The sequence below is a fragment of the Pan paniscus genome, chromosome 6 (assembly GCF_029289425.2).
Source record: "Pan paniscus chromosome 6, NHGRI_mPanPan1-v2.0_pri, whole genome shotgun sequence".
NCBI lineage: Eukaryota > Metazoa > Chordata > Mammalia > Primates > Hominidae > Pan > Pan paniscus.
Window position 1 is genome coordinate 53,274,228 of NC_073255.2, and position 22,804 is coordinate 53,297,031.

General features: G+C 42.0%; 1 protein-coding gene across 2 annotated transcripts in view; it reads left to right on the forward strand.

Annotated features, from left to right (window-relative positions):
• ABCA13 (ATP binding cassette subfamily A member 13) overlaps positions 1-22,804 on the forward strand; it is a 513,749-nt gene that overhangs the window by 227,446 nt on the left and 263,499 nt on the right. For both annotated transcript variants that reach the window (XM_063606228.1, XM_003805826.7), the window contains exons 39-41: positions 5,152-5,348; positions 11,988-12,145; positions 13,715-13,945. In XM_063606228.1, the coding sequence (XP_063462298.1) occupies positions 5,152-5,348; positions 11,988-12,145; positions 13,715-13,945 (586 nt within the window). The remainder of the gene's footprint in view (positions 1-5,151; positions 5,349-11,987; positions 12,146-13,714; positions 13,946-22,804) is intronic.

Below are 22,804 nucleotides of genomic sequence, written 5' to 3' on the forward strand. Positions count from 1 at the left end.
ATTAAAATGTGACTTCAAGGGAGGTTGCATCCCTGCTAGAATCTTTAGAGTAAACATGTGTCAAGATTCAGATCATTACTGTTTTGCCCTTAATTTGGCCTAAAGAAGATAAGCATAGTCAAGAGAGGAACTTTGTTAGACCTTTAAGTCAGTGTGATGTTGTTATGTAGTTAACGTTACTACTTAGAGTTCTGGAGTTCACCATGCAACTCAGGTTGGAGGTACATTTGTTTGATAGTAATGAGATCATTGAGGGCATAAGTGAAGGAAGATTAGAAGAGGGGACAAAACATTGATCCCTGGACACTCCAACTTGGAGTGTATGGAGAGATGGGGAGAAAACAGCCAAGCAGGCAAGAAAGAGAAATCAGTAGCAAAGGCGGAAGACAAGGAAGTGAACCAAGTCCTCTAATGGTGAGGGTGTGATCAGACCGTAAATGCTGTTGAGGGTCAAGTAAAATGAAGACTTAAAAAATGGCCTTTGGATTTAGTATGTGGAGGGCTCTAGTGACCTCTGGAAGAGCAATTTTAGTAGTGTGAGGGGAATGGAGGTCTTATTAGAGTCAGTTAAAGAGAGAGTGGAAGAAGAGAAATTGGCAGCAGCACATCTTAGGAGTTTTGCTGCAAAAAAAGCAAAGAAATATGATAGTGTCAAAAAGGAAAAGTGAGGTCAAGAGAAAAAATGCTCCTCTTCCATTCAAATAATTCAAAGACAGGAATCACAGCAGCATATCTGTACACAGATGAGAATGCCCCAGTAGAGAATGCCCCAGTAGAGAATGAATAATTGGATTGAGCTACAGAGCAGGTGGCTTGCTGGGACACTATTCTGTATGGGACAGGGGAAGGGATTTAGACAAGAGACAAGGGGTTGTCTCTCCTGAGAGCACAGCAGGCTCACTTACAATAGAAGGACCAAGAGCTGAGTCTGTGAGTGCTTCCATTAGCTTCATTGTTTTTCAAGGTAGGGTGCACGCACAGAAGTGATTATAAAGTTAACTAGTCAGAAGAGGATGCCTGGAATTGAGAGCCTGGAGAAGATGTGTTTGTTAGAAATTACAAGGTCTAGGATGTAACTTGGTTGTGAGTAAATGGGATTGGTGGAGTGAAGGGAGGATATGCTACAACAAATACTAATAAAATCTCTAAGAATAATGATGAGTGGAGCTGAAGAAAGAGGCAGTGCACAAGAGCAGATTCAGGGATGGGTAGATGACAACAGCAATGACAACAACACCCAACAGTGGATGATATGCTCAGATGACCTGAGATTCAAGGCTGGGGGCTTCAGCAGAGGTGGGGAAGATCACAGTGAGACAAAAGGAGTCACCTGCCCCACATGGAGACCCAGCGAAGGAAAGAAACAGCAGTTATAGAACAGGATTTATCATGGGTATGTGTTCTGGCTCAAGCCTTTCTCTCCTGTCTTATCTGAGGTCATTGTATGGTTTTCCATGTATTTCAAGGACAGAATCTCTTTGTTCCTTGCATATGCTATTCTTTCTCCCCCAGGTCCTGGCAAGTGCTTTCCTCTTTTTTTTTTCTGGAACACACTGTTCAAGCATCCCCACTTCACTTACTCTCACTACCCATCTGATTGATTTCATATGCCACTGTCTCTGGAGTCAGAGGGAATCCCTATAGCACCTGGGACTTTATCATTACCCTACTTACTTATACTCTTATTATAATTTCTTGCCTGTCTTTTCCACTAGACCTTGAATTTCTTGAATCAAGGATAAGATTTGATTTATTTCTCTAGCCCTAGCAGGTGGCAGGTGCCAGGCATTGTAGGGGTTCAGTAAACATTCCTTGAATAAATGAATGGATGATTAAAGAGCAGCATCTGAAACACATTCTCTGGTGCATAATTGGGTCATAATAGGAGAAAATATCTTTTCCTCCTTTCCCTGCTGCCTAGCAATGTTCTCAATTAGAGGATTATCCTGTCCTTTTGAGAAGGAATTTGGAAATGTAACTTTGCAAAAATTATTTGCTTCTTTTTGATATGTATAAGATCAATAACTAGAAAAACACTCGCCTCTAAATAACTTTAAAATTAAAAAAAATTCAACAGATTAAAAACTTCTGGCCAGTGTTTAAAAACTGCTGTCTTCTTTAATTTTTAAGTCCACTCTAAGCATATGAACAATGCCCAGAAACCAGCAGAGTGGAAATGACTGGGCTTTGCAATGGAGTTCTCTTCCTGCTGCAATGATAGGTGTTCAGACATTGTTTTGCTGACCCTGGCCAATGCCTCAGTGGCTTAGAGTCCTAGGAATGTGTCATTCTGTACAAAATAAGTCAAGGACTTTTACTTCCATTGACCTTAGTGGATATTATATTCACTGATTAAAATGCCTTGAGTGCTAATTATCTTCAGCCTCCATGCCTGGTTCTGGGAAAACAGACATAATAAGTAAAGGGGCTTGTTCTTGGGGAAGCCCCAGTCCATGTGGGGAGTGAGACACTTAACAGGTACATATGATGCGTGTCACAGGGACCCAGTGGATGCCAGTGTGTATTCTGGCTTCAGAGTGCTAGTGGTTAAATGCAGCTCTTCCACTTAGAAAGCTTTTAACAATATATGCTATCTCTCTCTTGGGTTTTCCAAATACAGTGTGGTTCTAATAATGAGAAGACGCTTATTTGGAGGTTATGTGGATTATAATAATTTATACACACAAAGCACTTAGACTAGTACCCAGTGTATGATACATGTCTAATAAATGTTAAATATGATTATCCAGGCTTGGAGTTAACATTTAAAAAATAAAATAAAGTGACTGGGATTTCCTCTGTAGGAAAGCGTTTATGAAATGAATGAATGATATTCTTCAGAATTATAGATTCTACAGTATTGTGATGTGATAGAAAGTTCTACTTTAAGTTGGACCTCTCCAAGACCAATAACTCACCATCTCCTGTGAGCTTCCCATAGCACGTTGATTATACTTCATCTGTAACATTTATCTCATTGTGTCCTAATTGGATATATACACATGATTTCTCTAGATAACTCTGATTTCCTGCAGAAGGACCTGTGCTTCGTTGCTCTTTGATGCCCCTACCTTTATACCCAATATGCAACCAGCACCTATGATGCTCTAGACCATTTGTGCAATCTTGCAAGAATTTATAAAATACACATGAATGAAATACCCTCATCCTCACTCCCTCCACCCTATCATTATTACCTACTGCTCTTGGCTTCAAGAATTTTAAAACACACACACACACACACACACACACACACACGATGGGGAGCAAAATTGTCCATAAAATGTGTTTGTATATTGAAGTTCAAAGTGCATCAGGAAAACAGGCCTCCACTAAAAACAGAAGTAAAAATACAGAGTGAACCAGATTGGTCAGTTTAACGCTAACCAGTTGCATAAGATATAATAGAGAGCAGGCCCCAGCTTCTTTGCATAAATTTGATTGTAGAAGCATGGTTGGTCCCTTTTGCTTACATCTTGTTTGATACCTGTGTAGTGAAGGTTCTGTGAAGGACTGCAAAGGTGGGGACAAAGTGGCAGGGGGCCAGAAGCATTCCTGAAGTTCAATCCCAGGTGTATAAAGAGGAGGTAGGCTTCCAGCTTGCTTAGGGTGCACAATGAGGCAGCAGCGTGGGGCCACCCCGGAGGGTACCATAGACATCCCAAGTAGTGCCAATGGAAGAAATGAAGAAGGAGGGGTTTGGGGTTGAACACAGAAAGGTAACCAGAACATGCACGTTTGAGAACATCTGACATCTTACTGACTTGTTTTCTTGTATATTTGTCTTCTTTGCTGACTGATCTCTGGTTAATGTGCTAAGTTCGGCTTAATAGATAGACCTCCTCTGCTAGATTGGAATCTCGCAGCTGGGAATGTGTTGGGAGATTGCAGGGCTAGGCAGTTACCTGGTGAAATGGAAGCATTTGTCTTCCTCCTTCCAATAGGGTGTTGTCCACACTGGGAACACATGAAAAACAGGAGCATAAATTATTACTATAAATTTAGGTTGAGATTTAACCAGCAGAAAATGCACTATAAGACTTGGATGAAACATTAAGTGCACAGAGTGAACACTAAACCCTAAGAAGTGGGCTTGAACTCTTTCTAGGTCAGGATGGGAAGTATTTACATGAAATATTTACTTAGTCATCAGGCAGAAAATGGGATTCACCCAATTCTTTGCTTGGAATTCTGGAATGTTCCAGGCCCCAACTGTTCTTGAAGCTCAACTGTCTGGAACATGTCAAATCCTCTTCTGCCTGTCTAGCCTTCTCTCTGGCTGCAAAATGGCACCATGACTTCAGCTGCTGGCTATCAGGAAGGTAGAAACATGCCTGCAGCTCCGAGGAGACACTCCACTTTGGTTTGAGTGGTCAAGGGAAGGTTTCAGGAAGGCATTGTTTAAACTGGGTCTCTAACAATGAGTAAGATGGTAAGTAGGTGATGAGGGCAGTAAGTATTCCTGTAGAGTTAACAGGGCCACAGTGGTGAGGGAAGTTATTTGTGAGAAAAGAGAGTGGATCCCTGGAAGAGGGGTAAAGTTTCACATGGGGAAGGCTTTGCAATGGGTATCTGAGATCTGGAACTCCTAAGACTGAAAGATCCCTGTTCTTACATTAATAGCAAATGATAATTTATACTTTGCACGTGGCATTTCACTGGAACATCTGCATTAATCAGGAAGGTCGGGTGATCCAGATTTAGTGGACAGTGGCCAGGGAGTGAAGGGCTTCTCTGCTGAGCAGTAGAGCTGGGCCTGCCTTGCTTCTTCTGACCACACTGGTACATCAGCCATTCCACCATACTCCATACCATGTAGAGGGATGCAGGGCCCTCCCTGGCAGAAGGTATGAGTGAAATGAGAGACATGCTTCTCCAGAGAGGAGACAATGCAAGCATTTCCAAGCACAATTCTGGGCAGATATTGCTGGTCTGCATCACGGTTGGTGTCCCTTGGCGTGGTTCCATCGGAACCTGAAGAAAGTCAATGCTGCTCTGGTGAGACTCACGTGTGTGTAGCATCCACACCTCTGTGATATATTTGTGGTTTATAACGATTTCAGCCACTGTTAGTCATTATTTCTGGAGCGAAATTAGAAGCAAAGTTTTAAGGTGTTCAGGGAGAAGAGTGATGTTTTCTTCTAATTTCAGAACTCTTCAGGATGTGGACTTAACTCAGCATCAGCACAAACAGACCCGAGCTCTGTCTGGGGGCCTGAAGAGGAAGCTCTCCCTTGGCATTGCTTTCATGGGCATGTCGAGGACCGTGGTTCTGGATGAGCCCACCAGTGGGGTGGACCCTTGCTCCCGGCATAGCCTGTGGGACATTCTGCTCAAGTACCGAGAAGGTAGGCACTGGGCCTCGTTCTGCCTTCTCTTCCCACAATGTTGTGTTGCAGGAAATGCACTGCTACTGTACAGTAGAATCAAGTTGTATCCCAATGAGGCTACATTATCCTTTTCAGAAAAATATAAATTTTTAAAAGCACTTATAGGGATATATTCGTTAGATAACATCTCTATAGTGCTTAGAATTGCTTACTTTGTGTTTGACCTTTTAACTCAATAACAGCAATGACATCTATGTACATTATACATTATCATACATGATTTCAAGGAAAATTGTCTTCTTCTGGAAGCATAGTTTCTTAGAAGAGGCATCCCAGATCATAGGACAAGCCTCCCTTGTCTCAGATGAAGAAATGAAGGCTCAGAGAGACGGGCATGTGATTTACTTGTAGCTACAGAGAAAGTTTCCTGAACTGAGGGTGGATGTTGAACCTCTCGTCCATATTTCTCACATCTATTATTGTTTCTTTCCAATTTAGGACATTTGATGGGCAGTTACTAATTTCCAACTTCTGATTCTTTCTGCAATCCTGACAGCTAGGAAGCATTGTTCTATGTATTTTCTATGAGAATACTCCCTTTTGGAAAGAAACATAGCAACAGTAAAACACATCTTGGTGCTGGTAAATAAGTGTAGAGGCATCAGTGGCAGGATTAATACAGATTCTCATAAAATGTTATTTTGCTTTTTCTTTTGCCTTTTGAGTATAAAATTTTCTTCTGACTTAACCTAAAGTCTCCATTTCCCTGGAGGTGAACTAGGATTTGCAAATGAAGAAATAAAGGAAAAATAACAAGAAAGAGCCCTTCTTTTTCTTAGCATATAGAGGGCTGAGGCCAGAAGTCTTGGACCATCAAATTCTATCTTTGGAGTAGAAAAGGTACTCCAGTCTGTCACTTAAAGCTTAACCATAGGCTGGAGTCAGAAAGGAGAAAAATAACTAAAGGGAGCATTGAAGAACAATCTGTTTCTTTCTGTCCCACAATTTTGTTGGAATTATGGAAGGAGAAGACAGATAGAAGTGGGAAAATTGAGCAAGCAGATGTGACTTTTTGTTCCACTCTGGGCTTTGGCCTGGCCTGGGCAATTGCACTAGAAAAGTGCAGGCCACATCTGCGGTGCTGGCTCCTCAATCATGGTGCAGCCACATCGGAGTTCAAGAGGCTCAGCAGAAATCCAGGACCCAGTGAGGCACTGAGGGCTGGTATTCCCTACCTTTTCATGCCCATGAACTTTGACATTGAAAGACAGGGCTTGCTAGGGATGCTGCCATGGAAGTAGGGGACCCCTTGGAGCTAGCTGGCTGGAAGCCAGGGCAGAGATTCAGCCATCTGCAGTCAGCAGGACCTACTGTGAGGCCTAGACAGCCTGGGAGCACTCTGCTCTGGCCTGACCCCTTTGGAGTCCAAGCTACAAATGCCAAGGTGGGGAGGCAGACAGTGCCATGTGGTCTTGGTTGACACCCAGACACCAGATGACCCTGACCACATTGCACCCAAAGATTCGAACCCTTCCCCATTGCCACGAGATCACCAAGACTCCTGACTCCATTTACCTAAGTGCCTCTTGGAGAAAGACATAGAAAGGGCAGACATGGGATACTGACCACCACTTCAAAAGATTGATTAAATTTTGAGATGAAACGATTTAAACTGGACGAAACAATTTGTGCGCTACCCTGGCTGGGGACTGATGCAGGAGATCAATGGGAGATAGACAAATAGATTACATTGTCTCTGCACCTGTGAATTGTGGTGCAAATTAAATACCACAAGCCCACTACTCTTGTTTAGTTTAAAAATTAGAGCTGGAGTCTCAAAGGTTTAGCTGACAGAACATTTTTGTAATGAGCACGAAGGTTATTTTAGACAGAAAAATAGATACAATGAAAGTCTCAGAAACAGTTTTCTTCAGTTTCTGTTGTTACAAACCAAATATTTTCTCACTGTCCTTCGTTGTTTAGCAATTTTTTTTGTCTTTGGAGGACTTTTTTGAAATCATCCCTGCACTGACTGAAGTGCAAAATCAATAGTATGTAAGTGATTAGATAGGCGGTATTGGAAGAAAAATGTGTTTTCAAGAATCAAAATGTATAGCCATCTCTGAAGCAGCCCAAACCTCTAGGTAATCATACAGCTCTGTGAGACAGATCTAAGGACTGTGCAGAAACAAACACTTCCTTCTGAGAAGAAAGAGCTCTTCTGTCAGAATACCAGTGCAGTGGGGGCTCAGTCTACCTGGAATTTTGTGTGTGTTTCTTGCTTAGTTATGTACAGTGAGGGCTCTTGATCAGCCCTGGTACCAGTATTTCTGTGTCTCCCATGGAAAAATAAATAAGGAAGCAAAAAATACCAGTGAAAACTGGCACATCTCAACTAAATTTCTGTTCTGGGGTATGCACTTGCTCTACAAATCCCATGTGACCCTGCAGAAATGATCAAATGCTTCTGAGCTTCAGTGTTCTCATTTGCAAATAGAGACGATTGTACCATCTCATAGGATGTGAGAGGGCACAGTTGTATGTGAAAGTGCACAGTTCTGTATCTGCCATGTGGGCGCTCAATCAATGACAGGTTATCATTATTATTATTAAAATAGACAAGGGGTGAATGTGGGAAGCGCAGCTTTTGGAGGAACATATCATCTGAATCAGAGAGAGAAACAGTCAAGCAGTGTCTTGGGGAAAACAGTAACATTGCTCTTTGAGGCCGGGCGTGGTGGCCCATGCCTATAATTCCAGCACTTTGGGAGGCCAAGATGGGCGGATCACTTGAACTCAGGAGTTCGAGACCATCCTGGCCAATATGATGAAACCCCGTCTCTACTAAAAATACAAAAATTAGCTGGGCATGGTGGTGCATGCCTGTAGTCCCAGCTACTTGGGAGGCTGAGGCAGGAGAATCACTTGAACCCGGGAGGCAGAGGTTGCAGTGAGTTGAGATCGTGCCACTGCACTCCAGCCTGGGTGACAGAGCAAGGTTCCGTCTCAAAAAAAAAAAAAATAAATAAATAAAAATAAAATATATGTATATATATATATTGCTCTCTGAGGCTTTGGATGTGTCTTGAATTTCCTTAACAGCCACTAAAAAGTCATCAAGGGTCAAATGCCTGCAAACTTAATTGAAATTCTTTGGAAGTTTATTTATTTATTTTCCCAGCTTCATTAAAGTATAATTGACAAATGAAAATTGTGTATTTGTGGTGTATAGAGTGATGTTTTGATACACTGTTGACTCCTTATATCCATGGGTTCTGCATCTATGGGTTCAAACAACCTCGGATCAAAAATATTCAGGGAAAGGCCTGGCACGGTGGCTTATGCCTGTAATACCAGCACTTTGGGCGGCCGAGAGAAGTGGATCACCTGAGGTCAGGAGTTCGAGACCAGCCTGACCAACATGGCAAAACCCTGTCTCTACTAAAAATACAAAAAAATTAACCAGGTGTGGTGGTGCATGCCTGTAGTCCCAGCTGCTTGGGAGGCTGAGGCATGAGAATCACTTGAACCCAGGAGGTGGAGGTTGCAGTGAGCTGAGACTGTGCCACTGCACTCCAGCCTGGGTGACAAAGTGAGACTGTGTCAAAAAAAAATTTTTTTTTCAGGGAAAGAAAGCCAATAAGAAATAATAATACAGCAATAAAAATAATACAAATAAAAATAATAGAGTATAACAACTTTTTTTTTGAGATGGAGTCTTGCTCTGTCTCTTAGGCTGGAGCCCAATGGTGCAATCTCAGCTCACTGCAACCTCTGCCTCCTGGGCTCAAGCAATTCTCCTGCCTCAGCCTCCCAAGTAGCTGGGATTACAGGTGTGCACCACCAAGCCCAGCTAATTTTTATATTTTTTAGTAGAGACGGGGTTTCTCCATGTTGGCCAGGCTAGTCTCTAACTCTTGACCTCGGCCTCCCAATATAACAACTATTTAAATGGTATGTACATTATATTATTAATAGGTATTATATGTAATCTAGAGATGATTTAAAGTATATGCACTTAGGTTATGTGCAAATACTACCCCATTTTACATAGGGATTTTGGTATCTTCAGGGGTCTTAGAACCAATGCTCCACAGATACCACGGGACAAATGTACGTATACATTGTGGAATGATTAAATCAAGCTAATTTACATGTGCATCACCTCACATATTTACCCTTTTGTTGTTGAGGGCACTTAAGATCTAATCTCAGCAATTTTCTGGTATATAATGCATTATTACTAACTGTAGTCACCATGCTGTACAATAGATCTCTAGAATTTGTTCATCTTGTGTCACTGAAACTTTGTATCCCTTAACTAACATCTCCCTCCTTCTCCTCCCTCCCTGCTCCCTGCCCCGCCAGCTCCTGGCAACAACCATTCTACTCTTTGCTTCTCTTTTGGGAATTTAGATTCTAGTTGACTTTTATTTTTAGACTTCATTGTATGGGAATGTATCATCTGAACTACATGATAGCTCTAATCAGATGATCTAAACTGCCTTTAATCCTAGATCAGGGATTAAGCAAATTTTCTTAGCCTCAAAGGTCTAACATGCAAGGAGCTTGGCCTTGGGTGTGGGGACAGGGACATATATGTGCAAGAACTGGTCATTGTGGACCTTCAAGCTCTATTGCTTTTGTGTCTACGTTCCATAGTTTATTTGTAAATGCATCTTTTTTTTTAATGTATTGAAAGTCTTAGTCTTTTAAGGTGTCTCCTCTATTATTGTTATTTTTTCTACTTGCATTTTGTTTTTAATTGACACATGATAATTGCATATGTTTATTGTTTTGATTTTTTTACTTACATTTTAAATTCAGGGGTACATGTGCAGGTTTGTTATGTAGGTAAACTTGTTTCTCAGGGGTTTGTTGTACAGATTATTGCATTGCTCCGGTATTAAGCCTAGTACCCATTCATTATTTTTCCTGATCCTCTCCCTCCCGGCTCCCTCCACCATCTGGTAGACCTCAGTGTGTGTTGTTCCCTCTATGTCTCCATGTGTTCTCATCACTTAACTCCCACTTATAAGTGAGAACATGCGGTGTTTAGTTTTCTGTTCCTGCATTAGTTTGCTAAGCATGATGGCCTTGAGCTCCATCTACATTCCAATTATGGGTTACAGTGTGATGTTTTGACACATGAACACGTTGTGTAATGATCAAATCAGGGTAATTAGCATATTCACAACCTCAAACATTTACTTGAGTAGAGTTAAAGACATGTTTAGCCTTCTCTCTTTGAAAATTTACCTTTGGAACAAGAATCAATCAATGCGTTTCTTTCTATTTAATAAAATGGAACAGGTTGAATGGGGCTCAGTGAAAGCCAATAGGAGTGTTGAAGCTAAAAGCAGCAACATCTTTTTACATAACTGAATCAACTTCACCAAAATATCTTCTAGTTTCTTTGGCCTCTGCTCTGCTAAAGCTAAATCTGAGGCTTCTTCTTTACAAGCAAAAGTCGTAAAACTTGACAAGATGCTAGAATGCTTAGAGAAAACATTTGAATTTAATATTGGTTTCTGCCAAAGGAAGCCATGCCCACTGGGCTCACTGATGACTTTCCTGCCAGGAACACCCAAGTCCCCCTCCACCCTGGCTCCCTGTGTCCATCACCCACAACATACTCTCCTCTCTGTGGGTCATGGCTACTGTGAGCTTTTCCAGGAAGGCATTGCATGTTCTGATGCTGCTACTTGGAATAATGAATACGTGTGGTTACATCATCCCTGATTCCAAAGGGTATCAATGTATACCATGGCCATTTCAGACCTCTTTTTTATCACTGATTTCTGCCTTAACTCAGTGCTATGATTTTCTTATTCAATTGCGCTTCCATAAAATATAGCCTTCTCCCTACATACATCTCCCTTGTCATCCAAAGAAGAATGAGGTGGGCCAGGCATGGAGGATTCACACTTGTAATGCCAACACTTTGGGTGGCCGAGGTGGGTGGATCATCGGAGGTCAGAAGTTCAAGACCAGCCTGGCCAACATGATGAAATCCCATGTCTACTAAAAATACCAAAAAAAAAAAAAAAAAAATTAGCCAGACATGGTGGCATGCGCCTGTAGTCCTAGCTACTCTGGAGGCTGAGGTAGGGAGAATCGCTTGAACCTGGGAGGTGGAGGTTGCAGTGAGCCAAGTTGGTGCCACTGCACTCCAGCCTGGGAGACAGAGCAAGACTCTATCTCAAAAAAAAAAAAAAAAAAAAAAAAGGATGAGGAAGAGGACTTTAGTATCTGAGGAGAGAGATAACCACCCAGCTTTTTTTTTTTTTTAATTTATTCTCTCCGTTCATTCAGTGATCTGCTTCAAAGACAGAGAGAACAGGGGGCTGTGCACAAGCACTCTGTTTTGCCCCCCAGTTTCACTCTCCGTGCCTGGCAGAGCACCTACTTTTGTTCATGGGGGTGGGGATGGGAGATCCGTGGAAACTACTGTAGAGGAAAGAGTTTCAGGGCCTCGAACTGGCAAAGTGGCCTTGACTAAGTCCTTCCTGCAGGACGCATTTCAATTTTTTTCAGTTTGAAAATTGGTGAGGATCTTTAAATTGTGCCCTGGATCTCCCATCCTGAGGAAAGGAGGGAAGGTCCTCCTGGGGCCTTTGTCCTCCTGGTGCTGATGCACCCTGTGCTTGGACCCAGGTCGTACGATCATCTTCACAACCCACCACCTGGACGAAGCCGAAGCGCTGAGTGACCGCGTGGCCGTCCTCCAGCATGGGAGGCTCAGGTGCTGCGGTCCTCCCTTCTGCCTGAAGGAGGCATATGGCCAGGGGCTCCGCCTGACACTCACGAGGCAGGTAAGGAGTGCAACCATTCTATCTCACTGAAGTCCCATTTCTGTCTGTGGCGTAAGAAACAAGTGGTGACAGTTACATAGTCATAACGTCTCAGTGGAGGCCTTCTGTGCACAATGGCCCACATGCCAAAATAAGTGGCTCCAGGCCTGTGCAGGGAGCAAGCCTCTGGGAACCCAAGCATGCATTTTGACCGCCAGGAGAAAATACATGAGGAGTCAGAATTACCTGATAGATAACAGGAGCTGCTGTGAGTGTCAGGGCCAGGAAGTATATGACCTATGTGTTCTAGAAATTTCTTTCTTTCTTTCTTTCTTTTCTTTCTTTCTTTTTTCTTTCTTTCTCTCCTTTCCTTTCCTTTCCTTTTCTTTCTCCCCTTCCCTTCTTTCTTTCTCTTTCTTTCTTTCCTTTTCTTTTCTTTCTTTTCTTTCTCCCCTTCCCTTCTCTTTCTCTTTCTTTCTGTTTCTCTTTCCTTCCTTTCCTCCCTCCCTCCTCCTTCCTTCCTTCTTTTCTTTTCTTTTCTTTTTTTCTTTTCTTTTCTTTTCTTTCAATGGAGTCTTGCTCTGTTGCCCAGGCTGGAGTGCAGTGGTACAACCTCTGTTCACTGCAACCTCCCGTTCCAGGTTCAAGCAATTCTCCTGCCTCAGCCTCCCGAGTAGCCGGGACTACAGACACATGCCACCAGGCCCGGCTAATTTTTGTGTTTTTAGTAAAGATGGGGTTTTACCATGTTGGCCAGGCTGGTCTCGAACTCCTGACCTCAGGTGATCCACCAACCTTGGCCTCCCAAAGTGTTGGGATTACAGACGTAAGCCACCGTGCCCGGCCTAGAAATATTTTTTTGACAATGATATTACCCTCCTAGAGGCTAAAACTTTGCCAGAATACAAGAGAGTAGTGAGGGTATAGAGCAAGTGGAGTCTGGCCCGAGAGGCTGAACTTGTGTCACATCTGTAGTCATCATTGCCTGTGTCAACCGGGGGCAGGAAGCGGTGACTCTGGGGCTGGGATTCAGGGTGTGTGGGAAATCACCTCTCCACTCTTGATGACTGTATTTGACCCTTGGTGGCCCACGAAAAGTCTTCCCTCACCTCTGAGCCAAGGTTCCTATTTGCTTCCTCTCTCATTCAGCGTGAATGTCATTATCCCCAGGTGGCTCCTTTCTTCTTTGGCTGAGAATTCTTGTCTCCCTTTTAAGACTCCTTCAACCCAGTTTTCTCCTGTTCAATGCTAGGCCCAGGATCTCTTTGTGACTCTCCCAGTGGACGGGGGGCACTTCATGAATACAAACATCTGGAGGCTGGCCATGGCAGGCCCAGTAGCTAAGACGGGCATGTTGGGGGGCATGTGGGTGTGGCCTCACAAGGTTTATCACTGCAGATTTATATTTTTGAAAAGAAAGAAAAAAATACAAGATGTCATTGAGATGCCTATTGCTTAAGTGTGATATTTCATTTAAGCTTTGAAATGAAGTTTTGAAATAATTTGCTTATGGATATACATGAAATCAATTGATGTATATATGGATTAACATTCCTTACTGATTTCTTTTTTCCTTTTTTTTATGGATAGCCTTCTGTTCTGGAGGCCCATGATCTGAAAGACATGGCTTGTGTTACATCCCTGATAAAGATCTATATTCCACAAGCATTTCTCAAAGACAGCAGTGGAAGTGAGCTGACCTACACCATTCCAAAGGACACAGACAAGGCCTGCTTGAAAGGGCTCTTCCAGGCCCTGGATGAGAACCTGCATCAGCTGCACCTGACGGGCTATGGGATCTCAGACACCACCTTAGAAGAGGTACTGAGAAAACTGAAGCATGCTTTAATTATTTATGCCTTTCTGACCATTCCACATTAAATGAAGAGATGTGGGTAAAGGGGAGGAGATGTGGGTAAGGGGGAGGAGTGTGCACTTTTATTTACATTTGATTTCTGATTGGTAGCATACTAGATGCCAATAACTGAACTTAACAGGCCTGACAGGTGGCAATTGCCCTTTAAGTGAAATGGCATTCTTTTAGCATTCTTTTGTTTTGTTTTGTTTTGTTTTTGTTTTTGAGACGTAGTGCAGGCTGGAGTGCAGTGGCGCTATCTCGGCTCACTGCAAGCTCTGCCTCCTGGGTTCACGCCAGTCTCCTGCCTCAGCCTCCTGAGTAGCTGGGAATACAGGCGCCCGCCACCACGCCTGGCTAATTTTTTGTATTTTTAGTAGAGATGGGGTTTCACCATGTTAGCCAGGATGGTCTCGATCTCCTGACCTCATGATCCACCCGCCTCAGCCTCCCAAAGTGCTGGGATTACAGGTGTGAGCCCATGCACCTGGCCTCTTTTAGCATTCTTGTATTTGAGAAGCTTGGTGTCTTTAATTCAGAATCATGAGGTGTTTAAACAGTTGTCAGTAGTGGTTGATTGCCGGTTGTAATTCTTCATGTAGAGATGCCCTCCTCTTTCTGCTTCTGTCTGGGAGCCTCTGGCCCCATGCTGGGTATCCGTGATGTGAGAGGGTTTAGCATGGGAACACTGCAGATGCCTGGTGAGCTCCCATCCCCCAGGTCCCACTTTTCTCTACCTGGACCTGAGGTGGATGAGACCACTCCATGTGGGTTCTTCATAGAGTACACTTAACAACAGGCAGAAATAGGCGTTTCCTCCAGGAGGACATTGCTACGTTGTGTGACCCAACCTGAGGCATGCCTTGTTTGGGGTTCTTGAGGTTGGCTCTCTGTGTGGGCAGTATTTGAGCCCTAATTTTACATTGCTATTATTTATATAAAATGTCACAGGTTTTCAAAAAATCAAGTGCTGCAAGTTAAAATTTTTAAAAATCTGCAAAAGTCAAAGTCTGAACATTCAGTTGTGTTTTGGAATTGATTCCTTGGGTTAGTGATGCAGGAGGAAAGGCAATCTTTTGTGTGATAAATCGGTGTGGTCCCAAGTAGATAGCCCCCATCACAAGTTTTGTCTGGAATAAATAGTCACAAAAGATTGTGAAACATAAAAAAAATTACAAAATGCTTTTATACATAGAATGTATTTGGTTCCCCTGAAACTCGGTAACTTATTATTCCTATTTTAAGGTTGAGTAAGCTGAGGCTCATATAGGCCAATTTCTTTACCCCAAATCACGAAGGTCGTAAATGGTGAGCTCTACTTAGACCTAGGGTTTCTGATAGTTAGTCATGTTCTCTAAATGAGCCCATGCCTTTGTGGTTGATGCTCTGTATTCCATGCATCATCAGGACTGGAGTCCATCCATTCCCACTGAGTTTTAATAGAGCAAGTTACAGTGCAAGAGATAAACAAAAAGCAGCCTAATAAACACACATGATGAATAGGAGCTGTTTTCTAAAGCCAAAGGATGCGGTCACTACATCTTTTCTTGTCTGGCTGTCTCCTATTTTCATTCTTCAAGTCTTGACATGAACGGCGCCTCTGCAGCGGATTCCCAGATTCCTCAGCATCAATTCTGTTCCGTGTTCCCCCCACCCGCCCTCACTGCACTCTGAAGCTTTTCTTCATGACACTTCTCCCAACTTGTTATGCATGCTTCTCTGTCTCTCCCATGGACGTTGAGATCTGTGAGTGCTTGTATCTTTTCTGCCCACCTCTATAGCAGCAGTGCCCGGGACAGTTACTGGCACTCGTGGTTGCTTAATAAATATTTTCTAAGTGAACAATGTGCTGAACCTTTCCAAAGATTCATCCAGCTATATTTTTAATATAAAATGAATATTTTATTATTTAATAAAATAATACATATATTACACATAATATACATATGTATACATATGTAACATATAATATGCATACGTATACATATATTACATATAATAATACATAGATATTTAATAAGACATATATATATGTTCAGGGTTTCGTTGTGTTGCTCAGGCTGGTCTGGAATTCCTGGGCTCAAGTGATCCTCCCACCTTAGCCTCCCAAGTAGCTGAGACTGTAGGTGTGTGCCACTGCACCTGGCACCAAGATTTTGATCTTTAAAATGGAAAAATCAGAACAGTTTGCATGGTTTCCCAAGGAGTAACAATAATGATTAAATGCCTGGAACAAGTCTGTCAAAAATGGTAATGGCTTTTCTCACTTATAGTGGGATTGCATGGGACGTTGCTGCCGTAGCTTTGGAGTGACCACAGAGCTAAATAACATCTATACCCCCAAAAGGCCCCTTTCCTCCAGGAATTTTTGGGAGACAGCAGTCTTCCCTGGGCCAATGTAGAACAAGAAGGAATTTCCTAAGCCCCTTTTCCCCAGATTGCGTGAGTCAGGATGTAGGTTTACAGGCCTGGCGCTAACTAAAGCACCATACTTGAATGCAGCTATGTCAGGCACCACAGTTGTCACTATCTTCTTAAATGTGAATAACAAGTCCAAATATTATATTGGAAGCTAATCATTTGGACAGTTGAGAGCTGTCAGCTGGCATGAGTCAGTTTCCCTACAGACAGAAGGAGGCGCTGCTTCCAGGGGTAGTTTTGCCATCCTGGGTCACTTGGAAAGGAAAAATAAAATAATTTTTTTTTTGGGTTATAGAGAGAAATTGTCAAAAAAGCCCAGACTTCTTATGTTCATGTCTGTCTCTGTAATCATTCACCGGGTTAATCCGGTTGTTTACTAGTTGTATGGCGTCTTGTACAGATAAATTGAACATATTCATAAGCTCACTGGACTCTCAGGGCAGGGAGGAAGATGCTGTAGGAATATGGACCAAGCACACTTATCAGTGAAATAATGAGTGTTCACCCCCAATGTATTTACTGATTTACAATTAAACACATGCGACAGGAAGAGTGGGTGTTCCCTTTACGTAAGTGCCATTTTGCTTGTTGTTAATAAAAGAGAAATCCTTGGTAATACTTTTAATTTTTATTATTAAGAAGATTGAAATTTTGTGGAACATTTTGCTTCAATATTTTATGAATTTAAATATCACAGAAAAAAAACTGGTGAGGAAAGCCTTTATATCACGGGTGGATGTTTAGCTCTTGTTTTGTTAATTTTTGTGGCATATATGACCAATCAATAATATCTCCAGGTAAAACATACATTTAGGGAGAGGCTTATTCATAACCTTAGCACATGTAAATAAGATACTTCAGTATTCTTCTTAGTAATTCCCTTCCTTCCTGCCTTCCTTCCCTACCTCTCTCTTTTTGCCTCCCTTCCTCCTTCCTGCCTACATCCTTCTTTCCTCCCTAATTTTCAGGTCTGTCGGAATTTTTAGTCACATCTGAGACTAAAATGAAGATCCCACAGGAGTAAGAAAGTGTCAGCTGTGCTGTTTCGTGTTTGCTGTGCTTGTGTTGCTCGTATTATCTGCAGAATCTTTTAAAGCCACTATCTCCTTTATAAGTGTTATTTTAGTAAAAACTAGATAAATCAATGTAAAAATCTACTTAGACAGGCCTCTACAAAGCTGCAACCTGTTGAAACTTGAAGAACTGTCACTGTGGCCACAGAGGCCACCAGTGCTCCTATCAGTCTTAAATATGAGGAATTCTTTATGTCTGATAGGTTCCGCCTAGGAATAGATACTGAGATTTCCATGTTTCCTTCTGCACCCCCTGGGGTGCTGAGAGAGCTGGGCCTCGACAGAGCCTGCAGGGCCACGGGGAGTGGTCTGCATGCTTGACCATGCATGGTGCTCCCTCACTGCAGAATGACTCCCCTACCTTGGCGCCCTTACCTGTAGGTTGGGAATCATGGAAGGAACCACAACATAGGGTTGAAGGGAAGAAACTTCTAGTGCAGCGCGTGACACACAGACAGACGACATTTGTTCTGCTTGATAGGGACTTGCATGAGATGCCCTGGGAGGAGCCCCAGTCGGAGAGTGCCCCGGGACCGAGGGAAGCCTCCTGCAGGCGCTCCCAGAGGACAAGGCTGGAGCTGCAACCTGGGTGTGTCTTGGGGTTTACAGGCTGCTCCTTTTGCTTCCTCACCCTCCAGGTCCAGCCTCCCACCTGCCCCAGACCCATGTCCATGCTTCTCCTTCTGATGTCTGCCCCTTCCCCACTCTCTTCCCTACAGAGCTCGGGCCTGTTAAGAGCTTGCTGTACTTCAGTCCTTCCATGCTCAGAATTCTAAACCAGTCTTGAAATCTCACTGCATCACTGCATATATCTTTTTTTTTTAAAACAGGAGTTACCCATTTCACAATATTTATCTTGAACAGTTTTTATTTTTCCCATAGTCATGATGTTCATGGTGACATAATTTCTTTTATAAAAATGTGTCCTTATGTAGTTCCTCCCCTCCCTGCTTTAAGGCACTTTGGTTGTTTCTAAAGTTTTGATTTTACCATTGAGACCATACAAGTCCGAAGAACAGGATCCCCCAGCTTTTCCATAGACTGATTCCTAGAAATGCAATTACTGGGTCCAGGGGGATAACCCTCAAGATCTGTGACGGGGTCAAATGACAGAGTCCCCAAATGATGACATGCATTTGTGTCCTAGATGCTTTTTTTTCATATGCCTCAATCTTTTCAACATTTCAAAAGAAACCCAGTGCCTTCTAGTCACATTTAGGATTTCCTAACTGGCCTGCTGCCCCATATCTTCTTCAACCCATGGTTGCCATGGGAAGGGCCTGGGAATCAGGACAAGAACATTGACACTTGCATTTATGTTTCATCACTTCCTGTCGGGGACAATCTGGACAAATCACTTAGGCTGGAACCACATTTATTCATTTATTTTAATTTTAAAAACTTTTTAAACAGCAGTTTTAGATTCTCAGCAAAATTGAGCAGAATGCACAAATTGTGCATTCTGTGTCCCTCTGCCTCCCTTGCCCCCAGCCTCCTCCACTATCAACATCCCTGCAGAATGGCTCATTTGTTACAATTGATGAACCGACATGGACACATCACCATCCAGCCCATTAGGCTTCACTCTTGCTGTTGTACATTCCATGGGTTTGGATGAATGTATAATTCCATGTATCTGCTATTATAGTATGATATGGAACAGTTTCACTGCCCTAAAAATCTCCTGTGCTCTGCCTAGTCATTCCTCCCTGCCCGCAGCCCCAGCCCTCAGCAAGCACTGATCTTTTTACTGTCATCGTAGTTTTACCTTTTCCTGAATGTTGCAGAGTTGGGAATCATACAACCCTTGTAGCCTTTTCAATTTGGCTTCTTTATCTTAGTAACATGGATTTAAATTTTCTCTGTGTCTTTTCATGGCTTGATAGCTTATTTCATTATACCACTGAATAATATTTCAGTGGCTGAATGTACCACAGTCTATTTATCTATTCACCTACTGAAAGACATCTTGGTTGCTTCCAAGTTTTAGCAATTATGAACAAAGCTGCTATAAATATCTGTGTGCAGATTTTTGTGTGGACATAAGTTTTCAACTTACTTGGGTAAATACCTAAGACTGCAACTGCTGTATCTTACAGTAAGAGTGTCTTTAGTTTTGTAAGAAACTGCCAAACTGTCATCCAAAGTACCTGCACCATTTTGCGTTTCCACCAGCAATGAATGGGAGTTTCTGTTGTTCCATATTCTTGCCAACATTTGGTGCTGTTAGAGCTCTGGATTTTAGCCATTCTAATAGGTGTGTAGAGGTATCTCACTGCTGCCTTAATTTGCATTTTCCTGATGACATATGATGTGGAGCAACTTTTCATATTCTTATTTGCCATTTGAATATATTCTTTAATGAGCTGTCTCTTTAGGTCTCTGGCCCACTTTTTAAAAATTGGGCTGTTTGCTTTCTTATTGTTGAGTTATAAGAGCTCTTTGTTAACTTCATTTTTCTCATCCCTGTGGTAGGTTTATCTTCCCTATCTTCCACACACAGTTTTTGTTTAGGTCAAATCATATAATTAAACTGAGTGCAGGTTACATATTGCTGGATTGTGACATAAATATGAGGAATTATCAATATTTTTTCTACTATTTATATCCAAAACACATATGCAGTGGTGTATTTTCAGATTAGACACCAATTATATTTGAATCTGTCTATATTTTAATGTTACAGAATACCTTGCGTTATAGAATAACTTCTAAAAATTCTTTTTATGTTATGTATTAGTCCATTCTCACATTGCTGTAAAGAAATACCTGAGACTGGGTAATTTATAAAGAAAAGAGGTTTAATTGGCTCAAGGTTCTGCAGGCTGTACAGGAAACATAGCAGCATCTGCTTCTGGGGATGGAAGGTGGAAGGCAAAGAGGGAGCAGGCATCTTATGTGGCAGCAGCAGGACCAAGAGAGAGTGGGGAGGTGTCACACACTTTTAAACAACCAGATCTCACAAGAACTCACTGACTCACTATACACTACCAAAGGGGGATGGGGCTAAACCATTCATGAAAACTCCACCCCCATGATCCAGTCACCTCCCACCAGGTCCTACCTTGGACATTAGGGATTGCAATTTGACGTGAGATTTGGGTGACGACACAGATCCAAACCATATTATGCTATATTCCTTAAATATCTCTGTTTCGTTTAGTAGTCACCTTTCTTTTACAAAATATTTGTATTTGTACTTTACCCATTCGTATTCCTTTTGGAAATTTCTCAGTCTTCCTCCTCTTTGCCCTCTTTTCTTAAAAAATATATATTTATGTACTTCATATGTAAAATTCCTACAGTAAAATCCACTATGAGTTTGACAAACGTATAGAGTTGTAGAACCACCACTCCAATCAAAGTACAGAGGAGTTTCATCCCCACCGCCTTCTGAAAAGAATAATTCTTCCATGTAACATGCCTCTGCAATTTTTTAAATCCAGGATTCATGTTCTTGCTGTTAGCCACCCCAGAACAGCAAGAACTCCTCATTAGTCAGTGAGGAGCAACAGAACAAGTTGTTCAATTACTTTGGAGATGTAGTACATGTTTCTTCAATTTCTTACAGTAATTTCTACTTTCTACATTTAGTATGTGCTTTGCACATAATAGGTCTTAAATAAATATTGATTTACTAGATTTTACGTATCTCTCTTTTTCCACATCTCTCACACACACGGACGCTAAGAAAGAAATTATCTCTCTAAGGGCAACCATGGGCAAAGAATCTGGACTATATATACAATGTATATGAGATCTAACAAAATATAAATGGCATATTTAGAGCTGTTTGAGAAAGGTATCTTAAATTGGAAAGAGATTGCGGCTTTTGGAGAACCTTCTTTTGTTTGGTAGAGACTATAAAATGTCTGTCTCAACCAATTTTGTCTCTTCACACTTGGTGAGCATTGACTTTCCTTTCTTATGTCTGTTACTGATCCACAGTTAGCATGGCTGTTGTAGCGCTGAGGGTGCTTTTCTCTTCCTTCATCTGCATTTTGCCTGATGACTTTACAGGAGTGAGGAGGACCTGCCAATTAACTCTCCAGTTGAGCTCTTCAGCTAAAAAGCATATTTTATTTCTAAACTGGAATACACTTACTATAAATTATGATCTCCAACTTTACCTACAAGCTAGTGAAATGGAGATTTAAAATGAAATCATGATAGTCATCAGTTTCATTAAGGCATCTGTACTTTCTACTCCAATGCTTGGACCTAAGGACAATCCTGGCAAGTTACAATGTTTACTTTGTGTGGGATGAGACCATAGAGAGCTAGAAGACTTGGCTTTGCATATGGAATATATTTTCAGCAATCTCTGAAGCCAAGACAAAACTTTCTGGCATAATGCAAACAGAGTAAATTTTTGCAGTGTATTTTTTAATAGTTTTGAAGTTTTTAGTAATGTTTTAGAAATGTTGGTGAGCCTGCCTGAGATGGGAAGTTTCTTTCCTTCCAGCTTGCTAAATACTGATTAGTGGGTTCCCTTTGTACCTTTGCCAAGGAGGTTCTGGATGCTAGTTCCTTGGGTGCATGAACTCAGTTGCCCCATCCTACACAGCATTAAGAGGTAAAGCCTGGGCCTCAGATGTAGGGCTTGATCTTTTTTTTTTTTTTTTGACTTTTTTTTAGAACAATTTTTAAGAAAAAAGAATTCCTGTACAATCTTTGCCCATTTAAGTTTCAATTGTGCCCCTCATGTCCCTAAGAGCAAAAGGATCCAGTCCAAGATCACGAGCTGCACTCAGTTGCATGCCTCTTTAGTCACTGTCAATCTGCAAGAATTCCTCAGTTTCCTTGACTTTCATGACCTCAATATTTTTGAAGAGTCCAGACCACGTATTTTGCACAATGAGCCTCAATATGGGTTTGCCCTATTTTGCTGTGATTGGTCAGGTTATGCATTTTTAGCTGGCATATTCCAGGGGTGATGCTGTGTCCCACTGCTCCTAGCTGCCTGCTACACAAGGCTGATCTGTCCCATGGCTAGTGAGGTGATCTTTTTTCCCAGGTAAAGTGGAAAGTGGTGTCTGCCAGGCTTTCCCACTCTTAAGTTAATTTCCTTTTCTCTGTCTTTTTTTTTTTTTTGAGGACATATTTTGAGACTCTGTAAATTCCACTTTTCTTACCCACCTGTTTTTACATCTTCTGATGTTCCTTGCCAGAATTAAAAATTATTACTATGGCACTTGCCAAGTGGCGATTTTTCTAATTCCATCATTCCTTCCATGTGTTTTAGTTGGCGTTGTCCAGTAAGAAAGAACTCTCTCTTTATCCCATTGACCTATTTATATAAGGAGCCACTCATAGCATTCTATTCTACTC